Source organism: Genypterus blacodes, unplaced genomic scaffold (assembly GCF_046128005.1).
Source record: "Genypterus blacodes isolate CSIRO-AG114 ecotype Tasmania unplaced genomic scaffold, CSIRO-AGI_Gbla_v1 ptg000058l_1, whole genome shotgun sequence".
Taxonomy (NCBI): domain Eukaryota; kingdom Metazoa; phylum Chordata; class Actinopteri; order Ophidiiformes; family Ophidiidae; genus Genypterus; species Genypterus blacodes.
In genome coordinates, this window is record NW_027466870.1 from 1,646,126 (window position 1) to 1,667,162 (window position 21,037).

Here is a 21,037-nt window from a genome sequence, read left to right on the forward strand (position 1 = left end):
TTATAGCCTAGCTCTCATTCTGAACCCCCCCAGTCCAACAGGAAACAGCCCCGAAGACAGAGACAGGAGGGAGGGAGAGGGGCAGGGAGAGGGATGGTGGGGGGTGGGGTACGACGGTGCTGGGGTCCGGGTCTAGGATTTGGCTGTTTAACACAAAAGGGCCTAGAATGCGAAGAGTTAATCCGTCGGGGGTCTCTCTTCCGCAAACAAAGGACAGGGCTCCAGACAAAGGTTGAGGGAGGGGGAGCGAGGGGTGAGGGACGAGGGGAGGTTGGTGGCTTTCCTACCATCTGGAGCTTTTGTTTTGGGGGGGAGGGAGGGCTGGAGGCTTGGGGAGGTGGAGATGGTGGTGTGGGTTGATGGGTGGTGTAGGGGTGGACAGTGAACTCCGCCCCCCCAAAACACACACACACACACACACACACACACACACACACAGAGCAGTCTCGGTGTCCACGTGCTACGCGGCCCAGACAGACGCCCCTCAGCTAGGTCACACTATGCGGCGGCCCTGCCCTGCTCAGCCTGGCTAATCATCTGCCTGCTCTCCAACTGATCTCTGGCACATGCAAGCGCACACACGCGTACACACACACTCCAGGTCATCTCCCACACTTAGTCGGAACACACACTCCAATTTCTGCTATTCCTATTTTCCAATTACACAGAGCACTTGCAACAATCTCTCTCTCTCTCCCTCACTCCCTCCCTCTCACTCTCTCTACCAGTCCCTCTCTCTTTCTCTCTCTCTCTCTCTATCTCTCTCACACACACACACACCCCCACACACACTCACAACAAGCTCATTCATAAATACACTCCTCCATTTCTACAATTGCAACAACTCACTGTTGAAATGCATCAATAAAGTCACAACACACACTCAAATTGCTCCATTTCCCTTTGTGTTTTCCATTTACACACACACAGCACCCTAACAACAAGCTCCCTCTGTCTAGCTCTCTCTCTTTCTTTCTGTTGCTCTCTCTCTCACACACATACAAACACAAACACAAACACACACACACGCACACACACACACGACTCTGCCTGATTCCTCTTATTGGTTGGGGCAGAGGCAAGAGCAAACTTATGCGTGGCTGTATGTTTATGTATGTCATTCTGTCAGTGTTACTGTTAGCTGTCCAAGTGGGAGCTGTCGGCCTGAGACAAGCCAGACTGTTTAAGGGCCATTATAAACCGTGTCAACAGGCTGCACCATTACAACACACTGGGGCCTTGGAGAGTGAATGGGGCTGTGAGTCCCGGTGTATCACACGGGGGTGACCGGAGGGGGGGCTTTGGGGATGAAGCAGGATAGCATGAACATGGAACAAAGCGGGCCTGTCAGCGCTCTTATCCCGGCTCTCTTTGCCCTCGCGCTGCTTGCTGAGGATTCTCAGCAAGCAGACTGACCTCCGTGCCAGTCTGCGTGTTTGTCTCTCTGTTACCCTTCCAAAGCTCTTCACTTGTCCCGTGTCTTGTGTGCCATCCAATCTGCCTCTCCGTTTACCTCTTTCTCAAGCTTTTTAGACTGATAAATAGAAAAGGGAAGAATTGGGGTTTTCCCATCCCCTCCAGTTGAGTCAGGGAGGGAAAACCTCACACACGTGTCAGGCTTCTTCTTCTCTATTTATTCTGAGCGCTTTATCTGTTCTGTCCATCAGTACCTCTTCTAGCCAAGAATGACATTTTAAATCAATCGTCAATGTTTTTACCTTTGCACCCTGTCAAGGATGAATTTCTGTAGACTTGAATCCTGTCGGGGGGTTCTTTTGTAAGTTGAAGCATTATGGAAGACATCGAAAAGCCTCTTAACGCTAGCGGATGAGTCGAAAAGTGCTTTCCGATAACACTTTACCCTGAAACGTCTATTTGTTCTTGGATCAGCATCCTATAGTAACTTGTTACATCAGTTCACAGTTTGCAGGATGACGTTGCTGGGTAAAACTGTACATGCAGGAATTGTAAGGAAAGAAGAAAACGCTCTCCAGAATGTTACAACTTCCAAAAATACAATATCCAAATTCTCTGCAAATGTTTGTATTGAAACACGTGCTGTGTTAAATGCCAATGTCAGTTTAAACAAGGTTTTCTCCTCGTTTCTCTTTAGGTCTGCCCATGACTTTGATTAAACAGTCCACAGTTTGACTCCAGTTCAGTTCAGATGTGAGTTTTTACAGAAAACACACTTCAGCTTAAATAACAGAGCCAGGCAGGGTAGCTCACTTGTCAATCAGAGAGACGGCATGAGTACGCCACTTAAACATGTGTGAGATGATGCACTTAGCATTCCCTGCAATTACTGTCCCTCCAACCCCTGCACATTCTTCCAGTCGATCAAGAGTACTTCTACAGTATGAATGTGAGCGGCTGAAAAATGTGTGTATGTGTGTGTGTGTGTGTGTGTGTGTGCTCAGCATGTTTGAGAGGCTAAAGAATGAATGAATGACAGATGTATACGTACCACCACCATGAGTGTAAAAATCCTGGAGGTTCCCCGAGTGTGATGTTCTTTTCCCATCGGATCTAAGGGAGAGAAGAAGAAGGAGAAAGAGAGAGTTTAGGAGGAGTAGACACTGCAGCATGATTTATGCATAATGTAATCATTTTGCTCAACTGTCATGCAAACTTAAGACAAAGGGAGTGATGGTGGGAGAGGGGAGGGAATCGGCGCCCGACAGGCAGCGCGGTGAGAAGCGTGGACGAGACGCTGTGACCGTCTCCAAGCCCTCAGAAACCATCAGAGCTCCTGCCTACATCTGGACACTGAGATAAGATTGGGCGAGCGATATCTGACCCTCTAGTCTGCCTCACACACTCCCACCAACAACGCTGCACACACACACAAATACACACGTGTGCGGTGTACACACAGCGTGAGAGATGACCGTGTCATCGCGGCGTGACAGCGACAGGGTTTCCTCTATTGTCTTTATGAAAAAGACACAAGCTTCAGTCCATATTCTATCCCCCGGTGCAGACTATAGCGATGTGATGAGATGTATGTGGGCGCAGGCTTGTTGATTTAATGCTGCTAAAGAGCCCAGAGCCGCTCAGTGCAGGAGAGCATGGAGTGGAAAAGTCCTCATGGGCACACCAGTGTATTGTGTGTGTAATAATAAACTGCTGCTTGCGTTTGTCGGTGCACGTGCGTTTGTGTGTGTGGGTTTGACACTGAGGGAGGTACACAGGCTAATTGAGGAAAAAGAGTCCAGGTGATAGAACTCTCATTAGATGGCACCACGTTTACCTGCGAGGATACAACTCCCTTATCTATTGAAACACATGTGAGCATGTGAGTGTGTGTGTGTGCGTGTGTGTTTAAGAGAGACTGGGGAGACAAGATCTGAACGCACTCACTCAGAGTAGCACCGCTTCCAAACATTCCATGCTCACTTCCTGCTCTGTGCGATGACAACAGATACCAGTATGGTTGAAGAACGACAAATCCACGGATTTGAGAAACGGTGTGTCTGTTAGAAGTTATGCAGAATGTGCAAGGACGTTTTAAAAGGTGGCTACCTGGTCTAAAATAGCCAATGTCCTTGATAAAAGTACACCGTCTTATTTATTTTTAGACTAAATCAGTGAAACTAGCTTAGCCAGCCAGCCAGCTTACTCTTTGCTGCTAACCAGCGCGCTAACGGGGAGGCAGTGGCTCAGTGGGTAGTGCTTCCGCTTGGGAATCGGGGGGTCGCCGGTTCGAGTCCCTGCCGAGGTGCCCCTGAGCAAGGCACCGAACCCTCAATTGCTCCCCCCTCTGCGAAGGGTGGTAATGTAATGTAAGTCGCTTTGGATAAAAGCGTCTGCCAAATGATCGTAATGTAATGTAATGTAATGTAATGTAATGTAACTTGAATGACTCAAGTCGAAGTTTGTGGAGAGCTCAATGCTGATAATAAATCACAAAAGTATGCATCCCTCCAATAATCCTCCTCCAGACATGAAAGGCTACTGCTACATGTCAGGGTTAAAGGTGAGAGGTCACGCTGCTGTGTTTGCTCAGATGCAAACAATACTGTCAGGCCAATCCAAATACACCAATTGTATATATGATTTAAGACAACTAAATGAAAACTAAATTAGAAAATAAAAGCTAAGCACCATCAGGTTTGACTCATGCGTATGGAATGTTTGTTTTGTTTTAATCCCTGTCTGTGTTGCCATTGTTTATTTCCTGTTTAGGCCTTGTGCGTGTGTGTGTGTTCATGTGTGTATGCGTGTGCCTCTGGTGGTCTGCGACCCAGGACTTCACCCGTTTCCAGCAGCTCGCCAATAACACTCAATCACTGGGAGAAGATTGACCCACGAGGGTTCTGAAATCAGCCAGGCTCGCTGCAGGCCTCCCACTTAATCTCTGTGTGCTGCTCCCTCATTTCGCCTTCATATTTTAGCCCTTCTCTCCTGTGTTTTGGCAGTTCGGCCGGCCTCCAGCCCCGTCCGCCTCGCTGCCTGCCTGCACACTGTAAGTGAAGGCAACCAATTTCTGTCTGATTGTGTCTGATTGATAGATCCGTGTTCACAGCGGTGTGTTTCTCAGGGCGAGTGTCTGCTTCTTTAGTGTTCCCCCCCCCAAAATCAAAACTTTTCCAAAACAACTGCAAACTTGAAAATGAAGTTGTTTCGATTTGATTGTTGATGGCAATTATTTTTCTGTCCTGTTTTCAACGCCAAGTTACACTTAGAATAAATCGCTGTGGTTGAAAGCAATCATAAACAAGCCCTTTGGTCTAAAAGAGTGTAGCCACTATTGCTTGAGTGTACCCTATAAAATCCAGTTCAAAGATGTGTTTGCAGTAACCAAATTTAACGCTCGAACACAGCAGAAGAGCTGAAGATATTTTGTTAATATTAAGTTTCTTGACTGAGCTAGAACTATGTACTAGAACTATGTACTAGATCAGACTATACAGGTAGAGGCGACCGATTAATCTGCATCCATCATTACTGAGTGTATGACCTCATGCCAGAGCAACAGCATCTCTGAGTGCCTCTACACGCACTTGAGCAGATGAAATGATACATCAATTATTGCTGTATTAAAGTTGAATGACAGAGACCTGCCTTTTGCTTTCCCATAAAAGGTCTATCAGTGTTTGGGAGTGTAGGAAGTGGAGCTGTATTAAGCCGGTGGGCAGGAGAGGTGTTGCGTAAGAGAAGACCAGGACATTAGCAGGAAGGATGTCCATTAAGGAAGAGGATGCAACACATTAGAGACCTTACCTCTTTCTACAGATTAGAGGCCTAATATCAGAGTAATAAATTTGGCACACGTGGGACAAATCATGATTGGAATGGTTTCCAATACTCAAGGTATGCTCCATAAGGGACGTGCTTTACTATTTAAATGTCAACAACACAAAGCAAAGTAACAAAGGAACAATATTTGAGACTGCTTTAATTATGCAGTGTTGGATGAAAAACAATAATAATGAAGGTTCACATCGCCCGTTGGTGCTGTTGTTATTGTTTACAGTCTCTCTTACAGGAGTCTTTCCTGGAGCTGAGGAACTTTCCTTAGTTTTGCATCAAGAACTATTTTGCTTAAGGAAATGCAGTTGGTGAACCTTTGCTACTCCATGGAAGGTAGGGTGGAGCTCACAAGACCAAAGATCTCTGATTGATCAGACACTAGTTTCTACGGGACATAACTTTAGACCCAACAAAAGGTGTTTTGTGCGTTCATGTACATTTTGAGCAAATCCAACCTTTTCTGGTGAAGTAATATAGTTATTTCTATCAGCCTGGGTCACAGTAGAGCAGACCTACAGTGCCATTTACCAGTCTTCTGCTCTGTCCATGCAGGTTGAGAAGCTCTATTTCTGGGTTAGGGACGCTTGATACTCTGTTAAAGGCTCTATGGAGCTTCCTCCACTGAGGCGTGGCAGCTTTCATGCCTGCGGGGACAGATTTCCTCTGGGTAAAAACAGTAAGTATCCCTCTTCCTATTGCCCAGAGATTGTTTATATTATTTTCTACGCCCATCACAAAAATATCCCAGTATCAGGTATCCTTAGCTTTAAAGGGTTAATACAATTTCCATGAACTTACAGCGTGAGTGAGTGAGAAACTGTCCAGACACACACTTGGATGGATTCAATATGCAAGTAAGGTTGCTTGACAGTACCTTGACCCCTTGGACAACTTATAATGTGAATTCCAGTCGTGGTCATACAATAGAGGAAGAATCACACTCATCCTTTAGCAACAGGAAGTAAATATGAAAGCACTTCTTACCTCTGACAGGAAGGTCTGTGCTGATTTCTGTGCGCCGACATGAAGCAAATACTCATACACATATAAAGCTAACCTGGAAAGAAGAAAGAGAGAGAGGTCAGCATTCAGTTTATGACTTAAAACTCTACACTTGCTCCCAAAATATATTTGACTAAACAAATGATCATTTGGCAGGTAGACTCAGTGATGCAACTGAGATGAAGGGGAAAACACTTATGAAACATTCTCATTCCCTCTGTCAATGGTTAAGTGTATCAAACCTGAATTTATCAACAAGAATCTTTCAACAAGCGTGCAGCTGGCAGAAATTCTCCACCGTGTTATTTGAGCTAAACCTTGGGTAAATAAGGTTTTGCCGTGCACAGACCGTATAGACAATGAGGGGTTGTAAATGTGTGATGTAAGCTCCAGTGCTCTGTGCTGTAGAGACTCTGTGGCACTCGGCCACATCGCCGTGGTTTCAGGAACTCTACTGCTGAGGCGCGGAGGCCAAAAGCAAAACAATGTAGACACCGACAAAAACATTAGAGGTGGAGACAAAAAGAAATCCTCAGACGTGGCTGAAGGTTTACACATGAGTGCGCTGCTCGCTGGGTTTCTGTTATTTTTGGCACATTTAGATGCCTCAGTATGCGCTACTTAGGCGTGATATGGCAAGAATAAAATTATCTCCCTACTTTTAGAGCTGCATAATGCATTTTTGACCACAAGGGCTGAAATGAAATGGGATCGATTTGCAATTGTGTTAATTTAACTGTTTTAAAAATAAGATCTATAGTTCTTGTTACAATCAGTTTGTTTGAAACAGTCAAGACGAGTCAAATGGTTCATGTTGTGATGTGCAGACCATGGAAAGGCAGCAATAGAGAGAGAGAAAGAAAGAAAGAAGTCAGAGATTCAGAATCTGTTAAAGCCATCCCATCTCTATATCCCAGCGTGAGATTTCTTAGAGACTCGATCATTAACTTCCTCTCCGTCTCTATCTCGATAGATGACTCATTCTTGTTCCTAGCCATTCCCATTACCCCGTTAATTCTGCTAAAGGGACCAGATAACACCAAAGCCGACTGATCAAAAGCTTTGTGTCGCCTCAAACTGCCTGACGGCTTCTGAAAAAAGTTTCACTTGCACACTGCAGAGGCTACAGCTGACGGCCAACTAATGACCACATGGACACACATTCTGTGCCTGCGTGAGAGGAAATAACTATGAGATGGTAGTAGACTGTATTCATGGAGGATAAAAGAGATCCCAGCATCAATAAAACCAAACTAGTCTATCATTTTCACACAACTGTGAGTCTCTTTAAAAAGTTTTATTATTCTTAGGGATACAAGTAGCGAATGTGTTTGATAAAGACAGTTGTCACTCAGGGGTCAAGCTTTGGGCTTTGCTTTGAGTAAAAGACTGTGAAGTAAAAAATGGAGGAGAAAACTGAAGGACTGAATTCAGGGCTACAACAGCAGTGGATTCAAGGTGTCTACCAAAGCATTTACTCGCATTTTCTCCTCAACTGCCCCAAGTGCCATATCAATATGCTCAATCAGCCCAATGGATCTGGCTCAATGGAGCCAATGGTGCCAGATTCCAGTCAGTGTTAATGAAGGTCTGGCTGCTGGCTCCACAGTACTGTTAGCATTGTTAAGTCCATGGTTGAGACAAAGTAGCTCCTGGACTATTAACTGTTCAGACATTGCTGGCAAACATCGTCACTGAAAATACCGAACGTTGCATATTGGGTCGAGCTTTTCAGATAAGTCGGCTTTCATTGTCGTCACATCATTAGCGAGTCAAAAAGACAACGCTTCACTAATTTCAATCCAGCGGGAGTACAGCTGCAGAAGCTGCGGCTGAGTCATCGCAATCTGCCAGCTTGGTTTGGCCTGGACATTGGCTACTTGGCTCGATGCTTGGTTTCAGCTTTAGGTGGTGAAACATGTTTGACGCATGTCCACACACTGCTTTGACGGTCTTTCCGGCATAGTTTGCAAATTACTGCCCGGGTACTTTGGTTGTCCCTGGGGCTTGTTTTGGTTCCGTGGTCTACACACACGCATTTAAAACAGATATACAGACATACATGACCCTTGACACGTTTGTCCTCTAAATCAAAGCAATGACGATTTCACCACAAATGCACAGCTTGAACATGATGCCCCACTGTCCCCTGCTACCTCACCCCTCACACATCCTGCCGTGTCATATGAGAATATAAAAGACCCCAACTTCGCCGCGGGGCTCTGCACAAGAACACTGAAAAAGTCTGAGCTACTGCATCTTGAGCCTTGCGAGACATATTTGTGCCCGGAAAGTTCTAATTTATATGAGGTATGCTGGGCCTTTACTCAGGACTGTTTCAACTTTTCCAGACAGTCGACTAGCTGCATAAAAAGTGTGCTGAGATATTTGCCTGCTTCTGTAACAGCCACAAAATTGGATTCCGCTATTCTTCATTACGCTGCCCAGTCTTAGTTGGACAATCTGCGTATGGACACAAATGCGCCTTCCTCACTTTGACCTCTCACTTCCAGGACAAAATCCTCTCCTGACCTCTCACATGCAACTCAATAATTTCGCGACCACACAGACCCCAGACAGACACAGCGGGGGATAATCATCTCCGGGTCCGAAGTGGAGTGGAGGGGTCACTGTGCTTTTGTGTAAGGTGAGGAACTGTGTTTATGCTGATCACACACATCAAGGCCAGACTCAGACTCAGAGTTATGATGTTTGGGCTGATGCCAGGTGATACTGAATGAATCAATAACAAGCTGGGCCAGAGTTGAACGACCCCATTCTTTATCTTTATCTGGAAGAATTTCATTGAATGTAACTGCAGTGTCTTGACAGCCATCTGCTAAGTAAAAATGATCTCCTACGTCTGGTGCGAACCGGTTTACACCAGCGTTTGACATTCGGCACGGCAAAATTACTGATCTGGCAACATTCCGACACAAGGGCAATTCAAAAACACTTTAAAAGACAATTAAAAGGAAAGCGTAAAATCGAGAATTTATCAAGTAAAATAAAAGCATTAACAGGTTACGGTTGCAGGGGCGGTGAATGAATAAACAGCGAGTGGTTTAATAAAAACGCAGTAGCAAACTAGAAGGATCTAAGCCGTGATTTAAACAAGCAGCAGACCTACGATCCTCGGGAAGTTTGTTCCAGCGGTGAGATGGAACAAACAAATTAGATGATATCGCCTTCCATATTGCCCACTGTTACATCAGACACGACTGTATCTCAGTTTACACGTGCCGTTTTAAAGACAAGATTTATTACTTCTTACAAGTGCGTGTGTGTGCATGTCTGAGGTGTGTGTCGGGGGGTGGTCAGCGTTTGGCTCGGTATGCAGCCGCTGCAGAAAAAGGACCGTGTGCGACATCACAGCAGGATGAACTAATACGAAACTGCTTGATGTGAATTAAAATCAATTGTATTGATCTTATATGGAGTGACTTGGGGCGATTCTACAATGTTTACTTAGGCACTGACTGGACTGTTACGTCCAAAATATGAGGTTAATTCTACATTTTACCCCGGTTAACTGCTGACAAAGACATCAGTCGGAGTCTAACAGGACATATTTCTGCTCCATCAGCCTCACCACCTCTGGAAGTGTTAAGATGTTCCGGGTTGTGACTAAAGAGGGGAGTCAGTTGGTGTAAAAGGTAAAAATAGGGCCTTTTTGCAGTGTGAAATACCCAGCGGCAGGCGTCAGCTCCTATACACTCGCCTCATAATGTACAGGATCGAATGGAGATTCCCATGAGCACCGCAGCGATGAAAATTTCATGGTGGAGCCTGGTGTGATCTGAGGGGCTCTGTGCCCTGGTGATGGGCACCTGCCCCAGCCACCATGCATTATTTAAAAACACTCATTCACTCCAGGCTTCGGGGGACACCTTTTGTTACTCTGTCAGAAGCAGTAAGTGTAACTCGGCTGAGGAGGAGACTTTTTTTCGTGAGCTGATGGAGCAGAGCCTGAGGAAGGCCGGGTAGATAAATGGGAGACGGGCAGGCGTGCGGTGCAGGGGAGCTGTGTCAGAGGGAAACTGAAGGTCAATGCTTCCCCCTGAACATGCGCTAGTTACCCTACACACACACACACACACACACACACACACACACACACACAGACACCATTCAGGAATAAACAATGACATGCTGACCAACCACAACCTCCAAAGTCCACTCCACGCCTTCTTATTGCCTCAGCTGTGCACTTTTCATTCAGGCACTCTCTCCCAGCTGAGGTAGATGAGACGAAATTCTAAAATAATACCAGTGACGGAAATTACGCAATGAGAAGCGGGTGATCAGTCTGAGAGCTGAGCCGAGCTGGGAGTGGGAGGAAGATCGTTTGACCTGTGCGTTGACAGTAGCCTGGTTATGAAAGCTCTTGTTGTCAAGCCAGTCTGCGAGTTTACATAAAAAGCAACACAAAGCCGAGCAGCGCATCTGTTGTCTCGTTCTGAGCTGGCCTCCATCTCCTAGTGGCTGAAACCACCATTGCCGATGTTCATTTCGTTTTTCCCGCCTCCTTGCCTGGCGCTGAACCCCGTGCAGCCTTACTAGCACTTTGCTCCGTGTCCACACATCAAGGAGATCTCATCCCCCTGCCTCGTCCCCGGGAAACACACCTGACATTTAGCCCCGGGCTGCCCCATCCCGCCTTCCCTTTTCCCTCCTCGCCTCCAGAGACACCGGCATCTCAGCTGAGTTTAGCCAGCTAAAGCACAGACAGTTAGCAAATTAACTTTCCTGTCTTCATTTCAATAATTCAGCAGCGCCAACGCGGGCAGGGTTAGATAAGGTTTGCATGGTGGAAATGATGGAGGAGCTGTGAGCAGGCCTCTCACTGCATCTGCTCTTCTATAGATTCCACATCACACACAAACAAAGATGCAGCACATGCATAATTCACACGTTCAGCGCTGTACTACATGCAACACAAAGACTAAAACACACACAATATTATTTTCTTACTATTAAATATTCATCTGGCATTACCCAGATGGAGTCGCTCTGCATCTGTGATGGTGAATGAGTGAATGCGGTGATGTAACGGTTGATGCTGTGTGAGGCACCTGTGATCCCGTGAAGCCTGTTCCCACCACACACACTGTTTTTATTTACCTGGCTTTGTTATGGCACTTCCTTTGTCAAAACAAATCAGAGTCAATACGTGTGTAAACAATCCTGGCATTGGCCACGGGTTAACTACACAGTCACACACACGTTCACACATGTGCACACACACACACACACACACACACACACACACACACACCCCATTGCCACCCATTTATTCTACCGGCAGCTTCTTCACCTCTACAACAAGTTCACCTGCCAGCTTTCTCTAACCTCAAGAGTTTGATTGAGAATATTGACATTGCTGGCATGGTTTCGTTATCAACAAAGACTCGTCCCATGATGGTTATGAGGGCAATAATATTATGTAACAACAATCAAAAATTAACAAATCCAAGCTGCTTACTTCCTCGACCAGTCATAAGTCACGGTTACCTGCTTTCTGTTTTGATTGTCAGTGTGCCAACGGAACAACACACTGCACACAAGCCTTTCAAACCTCAGTGCTATGTTGCCAAACTGATTAACAACTTCAGGCACACAACCCCAATATTTGTACTGCCTCCCTTATTCAAGTGAGAAAACTAGCAAATTTGTGCAGATGCTTCCGACGAAAGGCAGCATTAATTGACTGTTGACATGTGTGAATGAAAACACAGTCAGCCAAAGGGTGCCGAGGGTAAATCAGGGGTTTCTTTACTTATCGCGCAGTGTTTCTGTCTGAGTTAGTGTGCACTTCTTTATGCTTCCTTCAAAAGGCTGAAATGCAGATGGCAGAACCATCTGTGTAGAATCAAAACCATGCATTCAGACCTGAAGATCTCATTAAACCGCATGTAAATACGCAGGAGGAGCCAGAGGAGGAGTGGAGGATGTAAAGAGGGCCGTGTTCAAAACAAACTGATTAACTTTATACTTGAAGATCTTCTCCCCGACAAATCTAGAGACACTTCAAACTGCAAACACGTCTCGTCTAAACAAACAGATTATCACAAAACCGACGGGAGTGGGATTATTTTTGGAAACTAAGAACGGGAGGAGATGAGATGTTTGATCGCGCTATTGAATATTTTGGTGAATAGCACCTTTAATTAAGATGTCGGATTAATTCAATGAGGTTCCAGTTGCTGAATAATGAGTGAGGAATGAATGTTGAAACTACTGTGAAATTAAATCAAATAAAACGTTGGAAAAAGTGGTAAAAAGGAGTAATTAATTTCGTTGGTCACAAGGGCACACAGTTCTTCCCACCTGCATTATCTTTAAATACACACAGAAAATTGTAAATACTATTTCTCAAGGGTGTGGGAAAAAAAGGAGAGCCGTACCTGCCTCCTGTCGTCTAAAGACAGGAAGACCGTGCGATTGAGTTGTACTTGTGTGAGGCGAGTCCTTGGCTGTGTGCAGGAATCCACAGAAACGCGAAGACGTATGCGCGAGGTTTTTTGGTTTATTCTGCATTTCAGAGCAAACAATTGGATTCAACCAGGTTTCAAGGCTTAACAAATGCTTTCAAGTGAAAAACACACACATACACACGCGACGTTGTGCACAGCTTGTCAAAAACACTTGAGCCTTTTATAAGTAAACAACTATAAAAATTCGGTAATATACTGCACATGATAATAAACACAGGAGGACAATGCGGCTTTGCGTCACGGCAAACTCAAGAGGACAGAGCGTTTTGTTTTTCTCACACGCTTTGGGAGTTTATACACACAAAGTTACACGCGGCGCGACTCCCACTCACTGTACAAAAAGCAGACAGCTCCTTACAGGGACAGGATACCTCCACCAGGGAAGAACAAGGCGAGAACAGAGCTTGCCTCGTTCATGTGATGCGCTGGCCTGAAAAGGATTTTTCTTGCTTTTTCGTAAGACACATGAGACGCATTAGGGCTTATTGCAACAATTAGAGCCTAATGGTGTCCAAGCTGATTTTCTAGTCGCCAGATCTTTATCCATATCAACCCCAAATTGGGACTGTTGACTCATAAATATGTCTGCTTTTCTGCCTGAGATACTGGATTACTTTGAGGAAACTGGCTGCAAAGAATGGCCAAAAAGCACTATCTTGCATTGTTTATTAAAAAAATTACAATGGATCCAAATCTATAGACCTCTAGATCTATAGAGCTAGAGCTAGAGCTATAGATCTAGAGCTCCATAACTTGTGCAGATGGATCTTTCTCCCGACAGAAATGTTTTTCAAATCCCCAAATTCACTCCTGCCTTTGACTAGAAAGCAAGAGAGTCTTATTATTCGTATTTTTAGATGCGGTTTCTTCTTCTGCACACTGAGGTGAGACCACACTTTTCTCACCGTAGCTTCAGCAGGTGGCCATGGTTTGAAATACCGCCACGTTTCTAACAAACCCAAATCGGATTGTTATTGGAAAGATAATTGTCCCAGGCCTCTGCACTCTCAAACACCTGCATATATACAGTGTGAGGAAAATGTTTCATGATTTAATGAGACAATGCTGCCAAAACAGGCAAACAAGCACAAAAAATTACAAATCTATTCAACAGAAAGAATCGTGCTTAGCCCTCTTTAGTTTCCAGTCTGATAACATCAAACAGAACTCTCAGAATATTCTTGTCTTTACAGCCTCAATGACAGTTTTGCGGCGTCCCTCCTCTCCCTCCTCAAGGTTTTGTGTGAGTTATCAAAGTCTAGATTTGTGTCACTGGACAGATAGCGGAAGGATAATAAAAGTCTTGAATGGCACACATTCAGACATTTTCTGGACTAAAATAACTCAGGGGACCACAGATGGAATGCTTGCTAACACTGCATTGTCTATTACAGCTGGTTCAGGCTGTTGTCAGCTCCAGCATTTTGGATGTTTGTTTGGGTTTTTAAAAGGTTGGTGTGAATATTAATATCACTCATCTGATTGTTTACTAATCAGTATTCAAATTGCCGATCAACCTCTCACCGTCAAAGTATCACAGTAGAACCCTTATTCTGCTTTAACATGACACAACTGCATGGGGGGGGGGCATTATAATATCTGAATATGTATAGCTCCATATGAATATGTAAATATGAATATTAGCCAATTCATTGATGCACTGGGACAGCTGTTGTGAGATCTACATTTACAAGGAAACATGTGTTAGCCCTGCAGGCAGGTTAGGGTGACAAGACAGGTGAGGGGAGAGGGCAGGCGTCAGCTGTTGGGTCTGGACAACACCTATAGGCCTGTGACTCAGGTATACAAGCACACACACACACATCACAAGCTAAGCCAAATGAATAAACCGTTTTTTAAAAATGGGATGCTTAATGGATGGAATTAATTATGGACAAGCACAATAAAATTCAAGAACTATGAATTTTCTTGTTCACTTAGAGCCGACATTTCTATTTTTTTAAGAGTCATATTTCATATGAGTTCAATTATTAATCCTCCTCCTACACCACCAGTGGAAATACATTCTGCCTCTGCACTGATTTCACCCCCCAACAAAAACATAAAATAATCGGTACACATCTAAAAAGAATCATTTAAAAACATGCAGAAATCCAGCATCCACTGATGCACAAACAGGTGTTGGAGCAGCATCATATGTGCTGATTGGCTCCTATGCGAAGTCCTATCAAAGCATCACACGCAGGTTCAAAGGTCACTGTGCCTGCTGTTCCTGAAACCACATGGGACTGTTTTCATTTACGACTCAGCCTTCCATCTCCACACACGCAAACACACCAGAAGCTGCTTGATTTTATCCACAAAAGTGATGTGAAATTTAATTCTCACGGCTGCTAAACTAAACAACATAAGCAAACCACATCTCTGGAAAGCCTTAATCAATCGAATGTGACAAGATAATGCACAAAAACACCAGCGAGTCTCTGCAGAAAACGTTTGCTTCTATTACAAATGTGCTGCATGACGACTGATTTCAGATTGGAATTGCACCTCTACGGGGAGCACAGAGTGTTTTGGAGCTTTTAGAAGCACATCGCTGCTGATGCAAAGACAGTTCAGATGAATATTACGAGGCGAGCTTAGCAGATGAGTGAGAGAGAGAAGCGGCGTGTGAGGGACATTTATAGGATTAATTTACCTGTGAAGCAGCGCGTCAATATGAAAGAATAAAGTCAGAATAAAAGTAGTTAAGCTGAATTTAAACACACGCCACATGATCCTGTCGGCATCGTTCTTGTCTAATATTATAAACCGCCTAGAGTGGAACGTGAGTGACTGAGCTGCTCCCCTGGATGCTCCAAAGTTTACCACCGCTTGAACGGGACCAAACTTTTCGCTTAGTTGCCAGGTTTGATTGCGCCCGGGCACAATAAGCAGATTCACGTATAGAAATAGATAACAATAATGCCGGAATTACGCGACATGAAGAAGACATCTCCCGAAGTTTACAAAGGGGACGAGCAAGCAGAACTGGCAACCAGACGTACACCCCACGGAACGTCTTCACGCGCATTTAAATGTGAAAAGCGAAATGAAAACGGGCTTCTACTACTTTTATTTTCGGAAATATCACCGAGCCTTACGCTTAGACGGGAGCGAGTTCAGAGAGGAGAAGTTGCCGGAGCCGCGGCGTTTAAATAGCCGCGGCGAAAGTGCAAAGCAGAGGTGAAATTAGAAATAAACTTTCAAAAAAAGAACCGCACATTCAAAATAATAAAAATGGAGGCGTTGAGGAGGAGGGGGCGCACTTTAACACGGCAGACACACACATACACCTTTTAAATTACAGCAGCCAGCTAGTTTACAAAGTTGGACTCCCCTCCTCTCCTCTCATCTCCTCCGCGCCCGTGTAAGTGTAATAAGCAGGTAAAGTCTATAAAAACAAGCGCGTAATTCACTTACTTTTCCCTCGCTTGGCTATCGGAAGGGACGACAGCTCCTTTACCTTTGGCGTACATGCTGGATTCTGTTTTAAGACTTTTGCCCCACTCAACACCTGTCAAAGAAAGCAGCCAGGAAAACGCTCCATCTCCATAGCTACCCCTTTAGTGTTTTTCCTCCCCCCCCTCCTCCTCCTCCTCCTCCTCTCCTCCTCCTCCTCCTCCCTCTCTCTCCCTCTCCCTCTCTCTCTTTCTCTTTTTTTCACATCTCTCCCAACATTGGCCACAAATCAGGCACAGTTTCTATTGGGGGGACTTGAAACCGTCCACCGTTGGATTTTTTTTCTCTCTCTCTCCTCCTCAGCCGCTGTTCCACAGGCCCACTTGCCCTCCCTCCGCTGCGCGCGCGGTGGGGGCTCCTTAAAGGGAAACACACACTTCTTGTTTACTGACCTCAGAAACATGAGGAAGGGATAGGGGGGAGATGGGGAAAGGCACGCTGGGTACAGGCTCTGCACTCTGGGCCCTCCTTCTGGGGCGATGGGCAATAATTGTTATGTTTTATATCTCCGCTTTACGGGATTTGGTCGACAATCTATGTAAAGCCAGAGAAGCTGTGCGCAAGATTATTTCCCATAATCCGTGTGATGTGTTGACATTATAACAAGTGTTTCCCAGGTTGATGTAATAATTACTTTGAATGTCCCTATCACAATGACAATTAATCATCAATGCTCTGGTTTAGAAACCATATATGGTGGCTGTCTTCTGAGTAAATACAATGTGTTGCGTAATCACAGAAAGGGGCAATCCTGCCCCTTAAGGAAATGCATGTGGAAGCAGCATACATCCGATCAACACATTTACATGCTAATCAATTGTGCTTTATCTAGGTCTGTCACTCAGAGTAATCATACTTCGATAGGTGCCAATCAATATGTTCAATCGCGTGTTTGACATAATGCATGAAAAACATTTCACGTTTTGAAGTGCATTGAAACATCATTGAACATTGATATCACTTCGAGGCTAACCTCAGATAGTGTGGAACAATAACAGACTGCTGCCCCTTGTGGCATTCAAATCCAGTCGTCATATGAAATAGACATTGAATTTTTCCAAACTGAATTCAATGCCAGAAGAACTGGAAGTTGGAACAGTGTATTTCTAGATTAAACTGTGCTAATGGTGCGCTATAAGTAAAGAAAGCATCAGGGGTGTACACTGAAGTTGAAAGGTTATTTATTGGTTAAATCACAAAATTTGAAACACAATTTGCCGCAAAATCAGTCAAAATTTTACGAATACACATGCTGTACTTTAGAGTAATGTGTCAGATTGTCCCGTCTGTTTCAGTAGAGCACCACTGTGACTTGTTTTTGCTGTATTATTTTGGAATTTATGGGATGGATCGCTTTACGATGTAAACAAACCAGTGCCATGACAGTCTTGTGTGTGACTGTGAATACACACGCAAACACACTCGAGCTGTCTAGCAGGAATCGCTGCAGCGGGAACTGTAGCAGAGGATGTAGCACTGTGAAAAAGTGTGTTTGGGACTAAACCAAAAATGAAACAGGGAGGAGCGCTGACATGATATCACAACCACTGTGCAGATAGGAGGGCCTGTTTTCGCAAAGAAATGTTTTGTACAATGAAATTAGTGCAGATGTGATGGACTCATACTATACCATGTCCTGTTCATTCCTACTCATTTACTAGATTCCATTCCTTTGGGGTTACCTGTGTTGGAACCTTTCTCACAAAATCTGCTCACCAAGACTGTAACCTTGATAAACTCTCTGTGCTCTGTGGTTGTCCAACCTTTTTTCATCAAGCGATCTGTATTACATACACAGGTCCAACCCTGACGGTCACAATGACCTTTTTCACTAAGTTTCGACCTACGTTTGGTAGAAAAGGTGCGATAAAGACACTACATTCTTTTCCATTTGTGCTTCCTGCTCCATTTTGTGTCTGGGTTACATGACGGTAATTCTGTGCTTATTTTTATTAATCAAAGCAATGGAAAGTCAAAACAGCAGCATGGCCCTTTAACAACTGTCCTAATTTTCATGAAGAAATGTGCATATTACATGGCAAGTAGTGTCAGACTGGTATGAGGATTGGACCTCTAACAGAAAACAAAGCAGAGAAGAGTGTATTTTCTGAGCTTATGATTGATTTTTATTTACACTCGTGGGTGTTTGCCTCATGATGATAGCCGACAGGAGGTCGTAGTTTATGAACCTTTTTATTCAGAATTATTTGACTCAAACTGAGTTGTAATCATTGTTGTATTGTGAGGTTTACTTAACCAAACATGCTCTCCAAGCAGCAAAGGAAACATGATCTCTTGGTATTCTGGGTTGTATTTTTTGAAATCATGAATGCAAGTGTTGGATATGGATGCAGAAGTGATGAGTTAATCAAGGGCGTTCTTGGTTATCACCGGGGAGGCTTAAGCTGCAGTCTCGTGTGCCAAGCCAAACTCACTGTTTTACATAGAGCGATTGCTGGAGTTAGAGCGTCGAATTGTATTGTGCTGTAAATTTCATGTCTTGCACAAGGCCATCGCCTGATTATTTGTTGTCAGCTGAAAGGGGATGGGTTATTATTATTCATTCCTACTGTGACTCCCCACTGATCTGAGGGCAGCTCATTCTCCCTGCCACTCTCGTAGCTCCAACTCCAATTACAAAGCAGCTGTAGGGACGCGGCACACTGGTTCTTCCATATCACAGAATGTGATCAGCTCTATATAACAGCACACAACATGATTAGATCCTTAAGGTATCACAAGGTTAAAGCTTATCTGGATCATCACTAAAATTCAGTGGCTTCTTCCTTGGACTGTGCTCAACCTGTGTACCAAGTGTTGATGGAAATGGATTGATAACTTGTGTACTTAACCAATCGGGTGGTTGCAGAGACTAGGCACATGAGATCGAGGGGACTGGGCCAAACTGTCACCACATCTGGGTGGTGTGTAACTTGAAAGCTCATGATGAAATCTATGTTACATGGTCCCTCACAGCTCAGTAGATGTTTAAAGCTGGCCCTGGTGAAAACAAAAGAGACCACTTCTGATGATGTCATTCGCAAGCCTTAATTTACAAAGAGTCAAGGTGACAAAGGATTGAAGGGATAAATGTATGGGAGAAAACCATGATTATGTATCATTATTCAGGCTGCCCGTTATTGTTCATGTACGAAGGATCCCACACACAAAGCTTCTATTACTGTCTTCTTTTTCTCTCGTTATCCTGTCCTGTTATCCTGTTTTCTCTCCCTAGCTGTGAGTCCTTCGTGGCCTTTTCGGGACAGTTGTGTGGCGAGGACCGCTATGTTGAAACTGGAGCGCCCTCTTTGTCATGACATTCTATGTGTGAAACATTCCCTGTGCTCTTTAGAGGGCTGAGTCGCAACCCTCTTTCCCCAATAAAGACCTCCATGTTATGCAACAGCTCCGACAGCGAGGGTCTACATTTGACATGCAGGCATCCGCCGCCCCTGTCGGGTCGCTGCTCCTCCCCAACATCAGCCTGCACGGGAAGGAAAAACACAATATGTTGCAGCCTGACCAAGTGAGGAATTCCCCCGGCCCCTGCCTTTGTGCGGCCAAATTATAATTAATCACAGGTTGAATAATTCAGTGCCGAGCAAATGGATGCCTTTCTCAGCCCATTTCTCGGCACCTGCCCCAGGAGGGGTCCCTGGAGCCTGCATGTGTGTGTGTATATGTGCGTGTGTGTGTGTGTGTGTGTGTGTGTGTGTGTGTGTGTGTGCGTGTGTGGTGGAGGAGCTTTTCTAGGCCCAGTGAAAGAAAACACACAAGCCCAAAACAACCCAAACATAAAGCAGCAGTGAAACCTCCACCCTACTATTCCAGTGAGTCAGCCTTGAATCGCTGGCTCTTGATCTGCCTCTTCTCCTCTCCTTCATTCTCACTCCATCTTTCCTCCTTGACATCTTGATGTACAGAAGAGCAATGGTGTTCGGGGTTTTTTTTTGGAGTGGGGGGTTTCTGAAATTCCCTCTTTATGGAACTAATTAGGTCAAAAATGCTCAACAGGTTGCAGGAAATGTGTGTGTGTGCGTGCGAGAGAGAGCGAGACAATGGGATTTTGAGTGTGAGCAAAGGGGTGGAGTGAGAGTGTGTGCATATGGCAGAATCATTGATGCTAATCCTCTCTTACATGCAAGCGTGAAGTTTACACAGGATTATATCTGCGGAGAGAAATCAATCAATAAATCATCCAACCATTGTTAATTCAAAACCCATACTCTTGCTTTTCCATTGGCATTCCGTTGCTGAAGTCAAACCAGTGTCTCCAGATCCCTCTGCTTGTGTTGCTTGGGTTTGATTTATGCTGCAGCTTAAGGTATTTACTTTTTAATTGTGAAAACTACATACCAGCAAAGTCCACAGAAAACAATGAGGATGTAGGAAATTGTATATAAAAAACAATCTGCACGACTGAGCCGAAGCAAACACCGACTGCTTGTGTAAGGGTTTTGTAAGCACCATGTTATTCCAGATATAAACCTGCCTGTCTGTCTGTCTGTCTCCGTCTCTCTGTCTGTTTACCTACCAGCTGTTACGTCTGTCCTCCCCCTGCCCTCCTGTCTGCTTTGATTTGTCTCACCCGGCATGGTCACCAAGTTCGTCTGTGTCATCCCCGAGCAACCCCCCCACCCCACACACACACACACCCCCGCACACACCCGCACCCTCCCCATCCCCGTCGCTCGGCTTTATCCGGCGGCCTACCGAGGGCCTCCGCTGTGATGAAGAAAGTCTCGGTGCTGCACTCCCATCATTAGAGACAAAGAACCAAAGCTGGGACGCTCGTCGCTTTTGCAGGTCTCAGCCACACA

At 44.9% G+C, this 21,037-nt stretch overlaps 1 protein-coding gene across 4 annotated transcripts in view; it reads right to left on the reverse strand.

The window, feature by feature from the left end:
* ssbp4 (single stranded DNA binding protein 4) overlaps positions 1–16,373 on the reverse strand; it is a 72,174-nt gene extending 55,801 nt beyond the window's left edge. For all 4 annotated transcript variants that reach the window (XM_076153501.1, XM_076153498.1, XM_076153502.1 and 1 more), the window contains exons 1-3: positions 16,179–16,373; positions 6,241–6,313; positions 2,468–2,529 (exon numbers count right to left, since the gene is read on the reverse strand). In XM_076153501.1, the coding sequence (XP_076009616.1) occupies positions 2,468–2,529; positions 6,241–6,313; positions 16,179–16,234 (191 nt within the window). In that variant the 5' untranslated portion in view covers positions 16,235–16,373. The remainder of the gene's footprint in view (positions 1–2,467; positions 2,530–6,240; positions 6,314–16,178) is intronic.
* Between the last annotated feature and the right edge of the window lie 4,664 nt (positions 16,374–21,037).